We start from the raw sequence: 13,102 nt of genomic DNA, 5'->3' as shown, positions 1-13,102 counted from the left end.
ATGGCCTCACAAACTGCCCAAGCCTCACAATTGTCACCCACATTCAGAGGTCCTAGTTCTATGCAGGTTCCCCAGCTGTCTGTCTGGAGTCAGTGAGTTTCCATTAGCTCAAGTCAGCTGTTTCTGTGGGTTTCCCCATCTTGGTCTTGACCCCTTTGCTCATATTATCGCTCCTCCCTCTCATTGATTGGACTCCAGGAGCTCTGCCCAGTGCTTAGCTGTGGATCTCTGCATCTGCTTCCATCAGTTACTGGATGAAGGTTCTATGATGACAATTAAGGCAGTCATCAATTTGATTACAAGGGAAGGCCAGTTCAGGCACCCTTTCCATTATTGCTTAAAGTCTTAGCTGGGGTCAACCTTGTGGATTTCTGGGAATTTCCCTAGTGCCGGGTTTCCTGCTAACCCAATAATGGCTCCTTCTATCAAGATATCTCTTCCCTTGTTATCCCTGTCTTTCCCATCCCTTGAGAAAGTGGTAAGTAGCCTTGAACGCATTGGCACAGGAAACTGCTTCTTAAATATAATACCAGTAGCACAGGCACTGAGAGCAACAATTAATAAATGGGACCTCCTGAAACAGAGAAGTTTCTGTTACGCAAAGGACATGGTAAATAAGACAAAATAGCAGCCAACAGAATGGGAAAAGGTTTTCCAACATCTGACAGAGGACTGATACCCAAAATATACAAAGAACTCAAGAAATTAGACATCAAAATACCAAATAGTACAATTAAAAAATGGGATACAAATCTAAACAGAATTCTCAACAGAGGAAGCTCAAATGGCTGACAGACACTTAAGGAATTGTTCAACATCCTTAGCCATCAGGGAAATGCAAAATCAAAACTACTCTTAAAGGCTCTGATTAAAAACACTAATGACCGCTTATGCTGGAGAGGATGTGGAGTAAGGGGAACACTCATTCATTGCTGGTGTGAGTGCAAACTTGTACAGCCACTTTGGAAATCAATATGGTTGTTTCTCAGAAAATTTGGAATCCATCTACCTCAAGACCCAGCTACCACTCTTGGGCATATACTCAGAGGATGCATACTCATACCAAAAGGACATTTGCCTAACTATGTTTGTAGCAACATTATTCGTAATAGCCAGAACCCTCAACTGAAGAATGGATAAAGAAAATGTGGTACATTTACACAATGGAATACTCAGTAATAAAAATAATGGCATCTTGAAATTTTCAGGCAAATGGATAAAACTAGAAAAAAAACCATCCTGAGTGAGATAACCCAGACCCAAAAAGATGAACACGGTATGTACTCACTCATAAGTGAATATTAGACATAAAGCAAAGGATAACCAGCCTGTAGTCCATGACCCCAGAGAACCTGGGTAACAAGGAGGACCCTAAGAGAAACATACATGGATTCCCCTAGAAAGGGGAAATAGACAAGATCTGAGTAAAATGGGAACATGGCAGGGTGGGAATGGGGTTGAAGGGGAGGGGAAGGAAACACACTTATTTACACTGCCATGAGATTGATGCCCTTGTAGGTCCAGGTTGAGAGTCAGGAAGAACATACATGAAATCAGCAGCTCAGAATCACATGGCTGCCATGGTGACCTCCTCCTAGCAGGGAGGTGAGCATCATGAGATATAAAACTTTGCAAGTCAGGAAGAGGTCATCTCGGTGGTATCAGTGACAGCCCTCCACAGAACCTAGGCATGCCATACAAAGATACTCAGAAGTTAGGTCAGCTGCTCCAGAAGGTCAGTTGGTTTATTCCTAGAGAATGTTTTTCCATTTTTCTACAAATCTGTATCTGACCTGCTGAGGAAATCGTTTCAGGAAATGAATCCAAAGGCAGAGAACTGCTTCATTTCTGTAAATAGCAGCAGTGAGCCATCACAGCCTCTGAGTGGTCCCTCTTGGAGTCTGCCGATACTTCCGGCTTAGTCATTTGAAGCTGAAGAGTATGATACCATATGCGCCCAAGACACCTTATCTATTACAGTATTTCACAATTATCCACCTGTTTTGGAGATAACTTAGAAAATTTCAAAACACAAGATCCTGTCTATTTATTTCACTGTTATTTAGCGAGCCTGTCATCTTCGGGGTGGGGGGGGCTAACAGAATAAAGGTGTCTTAAACCCAGTTCTGCTGGTTTCTTATTTTTCTGTTCAAATAAAGGAAAGCCAGACAAATTCATTAGTCTTTCCTATTGAAAGGAAGTCACTGTGGGTCAGTCGTCCTGGCTTTCTCTTTTTCACCTTACAATGATCAATCACGAATCTACCTGACTGACTTCGCACTTTTGTTTTTGCTGTTAGTTATTGTATTCTTTTTATGTTTTTAATTACTTTTTGAAAATTTCAGACACTATATCGACATTCTTTCCCCTCTCCCAACTCCTCCCAGATCCCTGCATCACCTCCCTACCCACCCAACTTCCTGTTTTTTTCTTAAAAAAAAAAAATTAAAACAAGTACAAAATAACCGTGGCATCTGCTTGTATTGGCCGACTACTGGTCATGGAGCCTGCCCTGGAGCGTGGTTGATAAACCAATGACACTCAGCTGAAGACAAGTGTTCTCTCTCCTAGCAGCTATCCGTTGCAAACAGCTTCTCAGCTGGAGTAGGACTTTGTGCCCACTTCCTCTTCTCTGTGCTGGAAGGACGTCTGACTTGAGCTGTGTGGTTTCTTTGTGTGCTTTGGGACAGGATCTTACTATGTGGCCTTGACTGGCCTGGACTTACTGTACAGTTCTGCTTGCTTCCCAGTCGCAGGTATCCTCCAGCCTTGGCCTTCCTCCTAGTGCTGATACTAAAGGTGTACACTTCCCTGCCTGGCAGCTTTTTATTTTTAAAATTTATCTTTATGTTTCTGTGTGTGTATATTTGCATTATGTATGTGGCTGACCAAGGAAGTCAAAATAACATGGCAGATCCCATGGAACTAGAGTTGCAGCCATTTGTGGCCTGCCTAATGGATGTAGGTACTGGAAACCAAGCTTGAGTTCTCCGAAGAGTGGCAAGTGCTCTTTCTTGGGCAGTTTATTTAATTAAGCCAGGCGGTGGTGGCACATGTCTTTAATCCCAGTACTCAGGAGACAGAGGCAGGCAGATCACTGTGAGTTCAAGGTCACCTGGTCTACAGAGTGAGTTCCAGGACAGCCAGGAGTACACACAGAAAAACTCTACCTTGAGAAACAAAACCAAAACTTATATAATTAAAAGAAATTAATTAAGCCTGGTGGTGGTGGCACATGCTTTTAATCCCAGCACTTAGGTGGCAGAGACAGGTGGATCTCTGAGAGTTCGAGGTCAACCTGGTCTACAAAGCAAATTCCAGGACAGCCAGGACTATTTCACAGAGAAACCCTATCTCAAAAAAAAATTAATTAAAATATAATTACATCATTTTCCCTCTTTGACCCTCCCTTTGCTCTCAAATTCATGCCTTTTTTCCTTTGTTGTTAGACATACATACATACATATGTATGTATATTATATTCCTAAATATAGAAATGCAACCTGCTCAGTCTGTATGTTACTTGTATGTATATAATTTCAGGGTAGACCACTTGGTACTGAATAACCAATGGGGCTCTCTGGGGAAGATGGTTTTTCCCACTCAGCATTTCTTAGTTGCCTGTAGTTCTTAGTCCATGGTTGAGGCCTCTCCCCCTTCTGTATTAGCGTTTCTATTGGTGGCATCCTTGCTCTGGTTTAGTTTAGGCAGTCATGTTGATAACAGTTCATGGGTCTATCTTTGCTGACATTTCTGGGAGATGCAATATCAACAAACTTCCTGTTCCTCTAACTTTTACAATTTTTTCCCCCCAGAATCTCACCCTGTTTCCAAGAACTCATTGTGCTGAAAGCTTCAACTCTCAACTCTGCTACTTACTAGCCCTTTATCCTTGGTAGATGTCTTACCCGGTGTTTTAGTCAGGGTTCTCTTTAGGAAGAGAACTTATAGAGTGTATGTGGATGGATGGATGGATGGATGGATGGATAGATAGATAGATAGATAGAGGATTTATTTGAGTGACTTACAGGCTGTGTGTGGTCCAGCTGTTCCAGCAATGGCTGTCTATCAACAAAGGGCTAAAATTCCAGGAATTGTTCAGTCCAGGAGGCTGGATGTCTCAGCTAGTCTTTAGAATATGCCAGAATTCCCATAAAGTAGGCTCTAATGTCAGTGAAGGAGTGGGCTTGCTAGCAAGGACTTTATATAGGCTACCAGCAAAAGGTATGTCTCAGATTAAAGGTGGATCCTCTCGCCTCAAAGATCTGAATTGGAAATGTGTCTTCCCACATCAAATAATTTAATTAAGAAATAAAGACCCTTCACAGACGTGCCAAGCCATTTGGGTTTTAGTTAATTCCAGATGTAGTCAAGTTGGCAACCAAGAATAGCCGTCACAAGTCCATCCTTGTTAATTTGACACACAATCAGATCTCGTGTCATGCTTAACTTCCAAATACAGAGAAAAGGGGATTTATTAGAATTACTTACAGGTTGTGGTGCAGCTAATCTATCCAGCTACCCTTTCTGTAGAGAGAGAGAATTCCTTATGGTGTCCCCGTGAATAATGCATATATAAAGTATCCTACAGTATGTGAACATAAGTGACTCCAGCTACTGGCATCTTGGATTATAGTGGTTAATGGTGTTTACCAGAAGGTCTAGAGTTTGACTAATGTAAGAGGTAGCTGTGGGACATAGTCATAAAGATTATAAGTCATAAGCACCCCTTTCAGTGGAGAGTCCTCAGGAGCGAGCCGGGCACTCCCCTAAATTGAGCAGCGTTTTCTCAGCACTGCTGCCGGAGCTTATTAATGAGGAGACCTCTTCCTACTCCTGAGTGTCCTTGGGAAAAAATTGATTAAAAGATTTTGTTTACTCAAGAAAGTAGGTGATTCCTTTAAATCTTTATATTGCTTGCTGATGACCATAAGCTGCCCCTTCTGAGGGCAAAGCAGGGGCAAATGCGATGAAGGATAAAAGAAATCAGCCCTTACTTTCATTTAACAATAACGTCATAGAAGGTCATCCTGCCTCTCTGTTCCCTTCTGAGGAAAACTAGTCAGATCCTGTCTAAAGCAAACAGCATTGCCTAAGTGAAGAGCCCACTTTCTACCATTTTTGCCCCTCCTGACCCTATGTAAAATTATTTATACTGAAATTCTAATTCTTCTGGAATCCCATAATTACTCATTTAGTTTGAGCAATCTGGAAAAGATGCAACACACTGTGCTGGCATATCACACCATAAATTGCCAGTGGCATAATGCCAACCTCTAGGCTAGCGAGACATCCGGGATAGCTGTCTGTTAACAAATACAAAGGCAGACACCATCAAGGTGATGAAAAAAATCCATAGTAGCGCCCTGCACAAATGCCTTATCCCATTTCATCAGGGAAAGAATCTGCCTCGGTCATGACTACTCTAAAATTAGCATGGTCCTTCTGCAGAAGAATTTATACCCCAGCTGCTGGCTTGAAGGTGAGCCATCCAAAGGGCTGAATTTTCAAGAGTGAAAGCGAGGGCAGCCTTAGTTGGACAGGAGGTCTCTCAGAAGAATGCCTGGGAATTCCCACTGTACCACTCAGGTTACCCCTTTGGCATGAAGCATGGTCAATGGCAGTTTGAGCTAAAGGTCAGACAGGTGTCATTTGGGAGTGATGGAGAGGAGCGGATTAAAGGGAAGGAGCGCTAGCACTGGCATTTGTTAGCAGGGTGCCTAGTTCGGAGAACTGTCCCCCAAGAGGGCCTCAAGACAGAGACGGTCCATCTGGTGGCGGAAGGAAAAATGTAACAGGAACGAATCTTCTCCAGAGCATGGCAGACCCTGACTTCGGTGGTGGTGGTTATTTCTGAATGTGCTTGCACTGGGTGAGGAACCTGACAAAGCCACTTGGCATGCCTGTCCTCACGGTGAGCGCCAATCACGTGGGCAGATTATAAACTCAGTCTCCACAGCAGTGGTTCTCAACTGGCCTGATGCTGCGGCCCTTTAATATGGTTCATCATGGTGTGGTGACCCCACACCATGCCACTTCGTAACTGTAATCTTGCTACTGTTATGAATCTTTCTGTAAATGTCTGATATGTGACCCCTGTGAAAGGGTCATTCAAACCCAGGGGTCATGATCCACCGGTTGAAAACCACTGCTCTAAAGGGTATGGTGTGTGTGTTCCCATACTCATGAAGGGCATAAATGTAACCATACCTCTGTCTCTTCTGTCCCTACTGTCATGGAAGAAGACAACAAGCCAATCATTCCTTCCTGCCTAACCCAATCACTCATCCATGCCTCCGTTCGTTGCCTTGCGCCTGGGTTTGTGCCTGAGCTTGCGAAGAACTAAGGTGGAACGTGAACTTCTGCGTCTCTAAGCCCGACAATCTGATTTCAGTCCCTGGAGCCCACCTGGTGGAGGGAGCCTGCAAGCTGTCCTCTGACCCCCACATGCCACAGCACATATGTAGACTCATACACACATAAAATGTAATTTTAGAAATTTCACATTTAGCAAGTAACCAAGAAGAGGCTAAAGCGCCTTTTGTGTTCCTGGCAACCGCATTTACACCCCTGCTGTCAGTAGATGCTGTCAGTTAATGTTTAATTATTCTAGGACCCACAATGATGAGATGTCTTCTTGGCTATAGGCTACCAGCCAGGATACTCAGCCTAAGGGGCCACTATCTCTTTCTTCTCTTTAAGCAGCTTTATTACTTCCTCTTCTCGCTTGGTTCTGTAAGAGCCATGAAATGATAAATTCACATTTACTGAAACTCCAACTGTTACTGCGCATCTAGTCCTGACAGTAATTTGGGGTACCCCCTTGATCAGAGTCGCACTCTACCAAACGTAGTGTGGTTCCAGCCCCTCCATGGCACCCACAGTTCTTACCCCCTTCTACCTCTCTTAAGAAAGAAGACACGGGTGGCTCAGTAAGTGAGACAAGCCCAATGACCCGAGTTCCATCCCTGGAACCCAAGGTAGGAGGAGAGAAACGACTCTCCAAAGTAACCCCCTGACTTGCACACATGTATAAAATAAGAATAAAATAAGATTCTTGAAAGTTTTAGAAAGGAAGATACAGAGACTCAGGCATTTCCACACCGTCCCTTTATTGAACTCCAGAGGAGGCTGGCTCTGCCCTTCACAACTTCTCAGACACCTCCCACAGGGTTTAGGAAGATACCATCATTCTGTGAAGGCCCAGAGCCTACCCCAGACTTAGAGCCTTGAGGGAGCTGTAGGGAACAGACAAGGCGCTTCGGTGAAGGGGACGCTTAGTCCCCCTGGGTCTCCTGAGGGTACACTGAGCCAGAAACGGTGAGAGACCCCTAGACTGAGCAGCTTCCATCTAGATGGCGACTTTGAGGAGCCGTTTGATGTCTGGCTCTATGTTGATGGTTTGGAAGGTGCGGCTGTAGCGACGGAATGGCTCCCCTTCTGGACCTATGAGGAACTTCTCAAAGTTCCAGGCCACATCTGAGCGGCGCACCGGACTCCACATGATGAGCTTGGGATCGGTCATGAGGGAGAAGGGGTCATCATAAGGGTAGGGCAGCTTGTCTTTCAGGTAGGCAAAGACTGGATGCTCGTTCTGCCCGTTGACCTCACACTTTTGGGTAAGACTGAAGGTGGGCTGGTACCCACCCCCAGGGCGGACATACTTGAGGCTGTTCAGGATCTCCTCATTCTGACAGTTCTCCTGGAGGAGAGGAAAAAAAGAGCAGGAAAATGAAGAGGAAATCAAGAATCCACCAGTGCAAATCTTTCTTTCTCCAACTCTTCCTCCTTTCCTTTGTGTGTGCAAGCATGTGTTGATTATACGTGTGTTTCTTCTCCGCTTGCTTTGCCTTACTCTCTCCCAGCCATTGTGTTGTTGGTTTTTTTATTTTACATGTATTCTATAGTGTGTGTGTGTGTGTGTGTGTGTGTGTGTATACACATCATGAGTGCCGTGTTGCACACAGAGGTCAGAGAACAACCTGCAGAATTCGCTTCTCTCCTTCCACCATGTGGATTCTGAGGATCAAATTCAGGTCATCAGGCTTGGTGGCAGGCTTGGTGCCTTCTTTACCCATTGGGCCCTCTCAGCAGCCATGGTCTTTGTCTGGTGGAATGCTAGGCTACATCCAGAACTTCAGAGCAGGGAGTGACACATAATTTAAGGAGAGAACCCACTCCTACAACTGTCCTCTAACCTCCACGTGTGCACTGTGGCATGTGCACATCCCTGCACACACATTCAATTTAATAAATAAATAAATGTAATTAAGGTTAACACTTTTGAACAGCTGCTCCTGACCTGAATCTATCCTGAGCAATCAACTGTGTACTTGGTCCTTCAGAGAACCTTGAGTTCAGGGAGAAGGAAAGAAGCTCAATTTATGCACAGAACTTGCCCTTCTACCTGTGTACCTACTAATGCACACGTGTGCACGCTACACACACACACACACACACACACACACACACACACACTTCCTACTGCCATCTTTTCATTTCCTCTGCCCTGGTTCTGTTCCCTTCTGGTCCTGTGTGTGTTGAGTGTGTCCTTTGCCTGTGCCCTGTGCAGCTCATGAGTCAAGGGTGAAGTAAGACCCAGGTGAGTGACAATTATAGTTTCCAGCGTTCATCTTTCCTTGTCCTAGAACTAAAATGCAAATAGGAGGCTGCGTTGATGAAGAAAGACCCCATCCAAGGGAGTTTTCGTTTTCCAGTGCTACCAAGGCAAAGCAAGTCAGTGACCAGGATGAATGCACTCTAAATGGGGCCATTAGTGACCAACAGGATAGAAGGTGACTGCTCTGGAATGGGGTAGGGGAGGTTGTTAAGCAATTAAGTACTTAAAGACAAAGACGTGGGTACCTAACCACTCCTTTTATTTCTTAACTGCTATACAGAGGACCCTTGAACCTCATCTTCATCCACTGTACTCAGCTAAGAATGTTTTAGCTCAGAACCTGTTCCCTGTTTTTCCTTCACCACTGCCACCCCTGTCCTACCCCATCCCAAATGCCGGTGAGAACCTTTATTTTCCACCCCTCCTCTCCAGGCTGACAGTCAGCTAGCCCCCTGTGCAAGTGCCTGCCTACTAGAATCTACTAAAACCATTAACACAGTCAGACCAGGCCATCCTGACATTTCTGAGCCCCAGCTAATCTTTATTAGACTTATATCTCATAGTGCAACGACTCCTTCCAGCAGCTAGCCAGCCACAAGTGAGGTGTAAAGTCAGAGGCCCCTCCGGGGAAGTGATGTGCCCCCAGTGAAGCAAAGTCTGCAAAGAGACTTGCGGGGGAAGGAGCTGTAAGCACAGTGACAGCTGGGTCTCTGGTTTATCACAGCCACCCTTCCTGTGTCTGTCTCCATCACCCTTCCTTACCTTCCTGCCACTGTGAGTCAAACTAAGGGGACTCTAATTAGACAGTCCGCTTAGGGACACCTGTCTGGTTTGTACAGGCAAATCCTAAGTAGAAACAGAATCCCTAAAAGATAGCTTGAGGTGTATGGGCTAAAGTTCTTTAATAACTCAACACGTGACTCAGAGACAGACAGGTACATGTGATGTCCAGAGCAGGCGTATGCATGCCGCGGACTTTTCCCTTCTCCCACACTCCTTTTCCAATTTGCTGACAAAAGCAAGCCTTTGATTTAAATAATAAGATGGTTCACATTCCCCTACTCCATCTTTCTAGTTACTCTCATGTGTTTATTTTATGAGCCTCACAATAAACCTATGAACTAATAATAAAATAATAAATCAACAGATGAGGAAACTCAAACAGGAAGCTAAGTGCATCTTCAAGAGCATCAGGGCCATTAAAGTTCAGGATGCTGCTGCAGGGACTAGGGACTCCCTACAACTCGCCAGTTTGCTCCTAGTTGTTTGTCTGAGATAGCTCCAGGCCAGGCTGGCCTCGAACTGGTTGTAGTCAGAGAATCACTGTTAATTCCTGATCCGCCTCGGTTTCCCATGTGCTAGGACTATAGGCAAGCTTCCGCAGCAGGCTTACGCAATGCTTGGGATCAAACCCAGCTTCGTGTATGCAAGGCAAGTACTGAGCTATTTTCGCAGGCTGGGTTTTTTAAAAATTTAAAAAAAAAATTTTTTTTTTAGATGAGGTCTTGCTGTGTAGCCCAGTTTGGTCTCAGACTCACACCCCTCCTCAGCCCCCACCTCACACTGTCATTCTGGGATCACAGGAATGGCCTACCATGCCAGCTTAGTTTGAGCCTTAACCTTCTATTTTCTCCACTCATTCATGCAACAAATAATTAATGAATCACTTTGCAAAGACACAATGGAGAGACCTGGTAGCAACCCTCAGAATATTCTGGAAAGTCAGAAAAAAAAAAAAGGCACACACCCAATACTTAATCTCAGACCATAACTACTTCCCTGTGGTATTTCGCATTCACCTGGACCTACACTAATGAAGCATGCCCTTCAGTTCCAGATGTTTCCAACACCCACTCACTACCTGCTTTATCTCCCTCAAGTGCCATGGAAGCAAACCCCAGGGACTCCTCACCTGATGTCCGAATTGGTTGCAGGGGAAGCCGAGAACCACCAGGCGCCTGGGGAAACGGCACTGCAGTTCGTTGAGCTGGTTGAAGTCTCGGGTGGTTGTTCCTCAGAGTGACGCGACATTCTCAATCAGCACCGCCCGACCTCGGAACGTGTTAAAATCTATCTTCTCCCCATCCAGGCTGATGGCACCGAGATCATAGAAAGACTTGGCAATGTAAGCCATGGCGAAGTGCAGTGAGCCCTGCCCAGTCGCGTGAGCCCACTTATGTCTGGTGGCCAGGTGGGGAGGAGGGAGGAGCCAGGAAGGACAGGCAGGGTTTCACCAGGTGCTGTTGAGCTTGTCTAGGATGGGTTAGTAAAAACAGGCACCCACCTGCATTCTGTTTGAACAAGGCTGGGGCTCTGCCTATTTACAGTCTCTGAACAAAGCCGCCTTCTGTCCCACCCTACTGGCAGCCTGGAAAGGGCCAATTTGATATCTATGAGAGGATGTGAATAATTCACTCTTTGCTGGAAACCAGAGCCTTAAAGGTCAAATGGGGAGGAAAAAAAGGGAGGGAGAGGGCAAGATTGACTCCTGCTCGCCCCAGCACAGTGGTTTTGCCTGGCATAGACATTTTGAAAACGCATGTATTGAGCGCCAGTCTCTGAAGTGTGAGAGAGGGCAGATGTTCTCAGGTCTGAATTGGGGCTCAGATGATGGGTGAAAGATGTATATACTATCCTTATGTTTCTACGAAAGGACCCTTAGAAGGAGCGTGTTTCCTAGAAGCAATGACTTTCAGTGCCTCTGTTTGCACCAGGCAGAAGGGATGAAGCTGTGTTTGTCTAAGAAAGCCTTTCAGTGAACGCTGTTTCTTGCCCTGGAGCTCACTGAGGACTTTGTCCCCGCGCTCTACTGTGCCCTACATTAGAACCTCCACCTCCATTCCACACTCCTCCAGCAGCCATGAGGATGGAGTCACTGTGATCATAGTGATCAGGAGGAGTCTCAGAACATATGGTAAATTCTAGGTAGATGAATTGTACCTATCTCCCTCTCAGGCGCCGGCTCAGTCTCTGAGATTTCTAAGAGCCTTCTGTGAATATGTGACCATTTCTTCACGGGAGGAAATGAACAGGAAGGCGAAGCAGCTGTGGTTACTAAGGATGTCTTCAAAGTCAGTCACTGGTGTGGGGTGGGATGTCTTTGGCCTGCTGAGGGCTCTCACTGGGGTTAACTCTAGCAGCTGAAAAGACCATTGTCCAAGCTACCCCCGTTATTCGAGCATTGGCCAACTAAATAAGGAGATTTTAAGAAACACTTGGTTCCTCCCCTGTAAAGCTATCCATCAGGTTTATCCTGGCTATTTTAATAAGGCAAATGTTTCCCAGAGGGTGTTTTCACAGGTACATATCCATTGGGAGCTGTCTCCTAGATCCTAGAAGAGAGTCAGCAAGCAAGGCTGAGGCAGCTAGTCTTCAGATTTTGATTTATTGAGAGGCAAAGAAACTACAGGCCAGGGAGTGCTCAGAAATTCTGCTTCATAGCTTGTTCCACATGTGTCTCAGATTGTGGGGATCATAGTCTCGGCTGACAGCTGCCTAAAAACAAGCTTCCATTATCCGAGTGGGAACAGAGTCTTGTGATGCCACAGATGGCATGGCAAGGAGTTAGGTCTTCTGCTGAGACTGCAGAGTCCTTGGAGACAGCCAGTAGGTGTCCCTACTAAGCTGTGGGGTCAGAGGGACCTGGTGATGATATAAATAAGAGCTGGATATTAATTTGCCAGGTTTCTCTGCCATCTAAAGCTTCTTCCCCCAGAAGCCCCGGCTTCTGAAGAGATGCCTTTTGTTCACTGTTCCTTTGAAAGCCCTCTTCAAGCGTGCATGAGTCTTGAGTGAGGAACAGGTTTGTACTTTGTTTTCTCCATGAAAATCTAGGACTTTCACGGGTCCCCTGGATGCCCCCTTCTCAGAGTTGAGTAAAAATGATGAGATATTCTTAAAGTATTGTCTCCAGATGTGCACACTGCCCCCACTTTCCAAAAGCTTTTAACTTTGGGCACACACACTCTTCCCTGTGGCTTTCTGTACCAGAGCAATTGTTCTAAGTCTTAGTAGGCAGAAAAGCCTAGGTGGGCGGTTCTCGGTTCTGACTGCAAGAGAATTGCTTAGAGAGATTTTTCTAGATAGATATTCCAAAGTTTTTCCATTTAGACTCTAAATCAAGACAGTCCAAGGCACTGGTTTTTAGTCGTAACTGGTTTTTTTCTTGGCCCTTTGTCAAGTCTTCAAAGCTCGCCGAGAACCTGCTTTCTTATCTGTTGAATTCATAAAGATAACCACTCCCTCCCACATAGTGACTGCCCAGGAGTATGGCAAACGCTCTCTGAAGTGCAATGGAGATTTAGGACAACCATTGCCCTGCTGTTTTATTCCTTTCTTCTACCCACACTCCCATCGTTTATCCCTGCATCTCCACATCCCCGACAGCTTTTCCCATGATCCAATCTGCGTCTGCCCCATGGAGTATCCAATGACAAGCCTGTGAAACATTAGCCAATCCTTCCTCATGCCTTCAGAAAGGGC

At 45.5% G+C, this 13,102-nt stretch overlaps 1 protein-coding gene across 1 annotated transcript; it reads right to left on the bottom strand.

Annotated features, from left to right (window-relative positions):
• Window positions 1–7,094: 7,094 nt before the first annotated feature.
• Window positions 7,095–10,840, bottom strand: Gpx2 (glutathione peroxidase 2). Its single transcript, XM_048415966.3, has 2 exons — window positions 10,533–10,840; window positions 7,095–7,702 (listed from the first exon to the last, which is right to left on the bottom strand). The coding sequence occupies exons 1-2, from the start codon at window positions 10,752–10,754 to the stop codon at window positions 7,352–7,354; spliced, it is 573 nt and encodes a 190-aa protein (XP_048271923.1). The 5' UTR covers window positions 10,755–10,840; the 3' UTR covers window positions 7,095–7,351.
• Between the last annotated feature and the right edge of the window lie 2,262 nt (window positions 10,841–13,102).

The sequence above is a fragment of the Myodes glareolus genome, chromosome 11, assembly GCF_982192425.1.
Source record: "Myodes glareolus chromosome 11, mMyoGla1.1, whole genome shotgun sequence".
NCBI classification, from domain to species: Eukaryota; Metazoa; Chordata; class Mammalia; order Rodentia; family Cricetidae; genus Myodes; species Myodes glareolus.
Note: the sequence above shows the minus strand (reverse complement) of the source record. Positions and strands in the feature narration are given on the sequence as shown.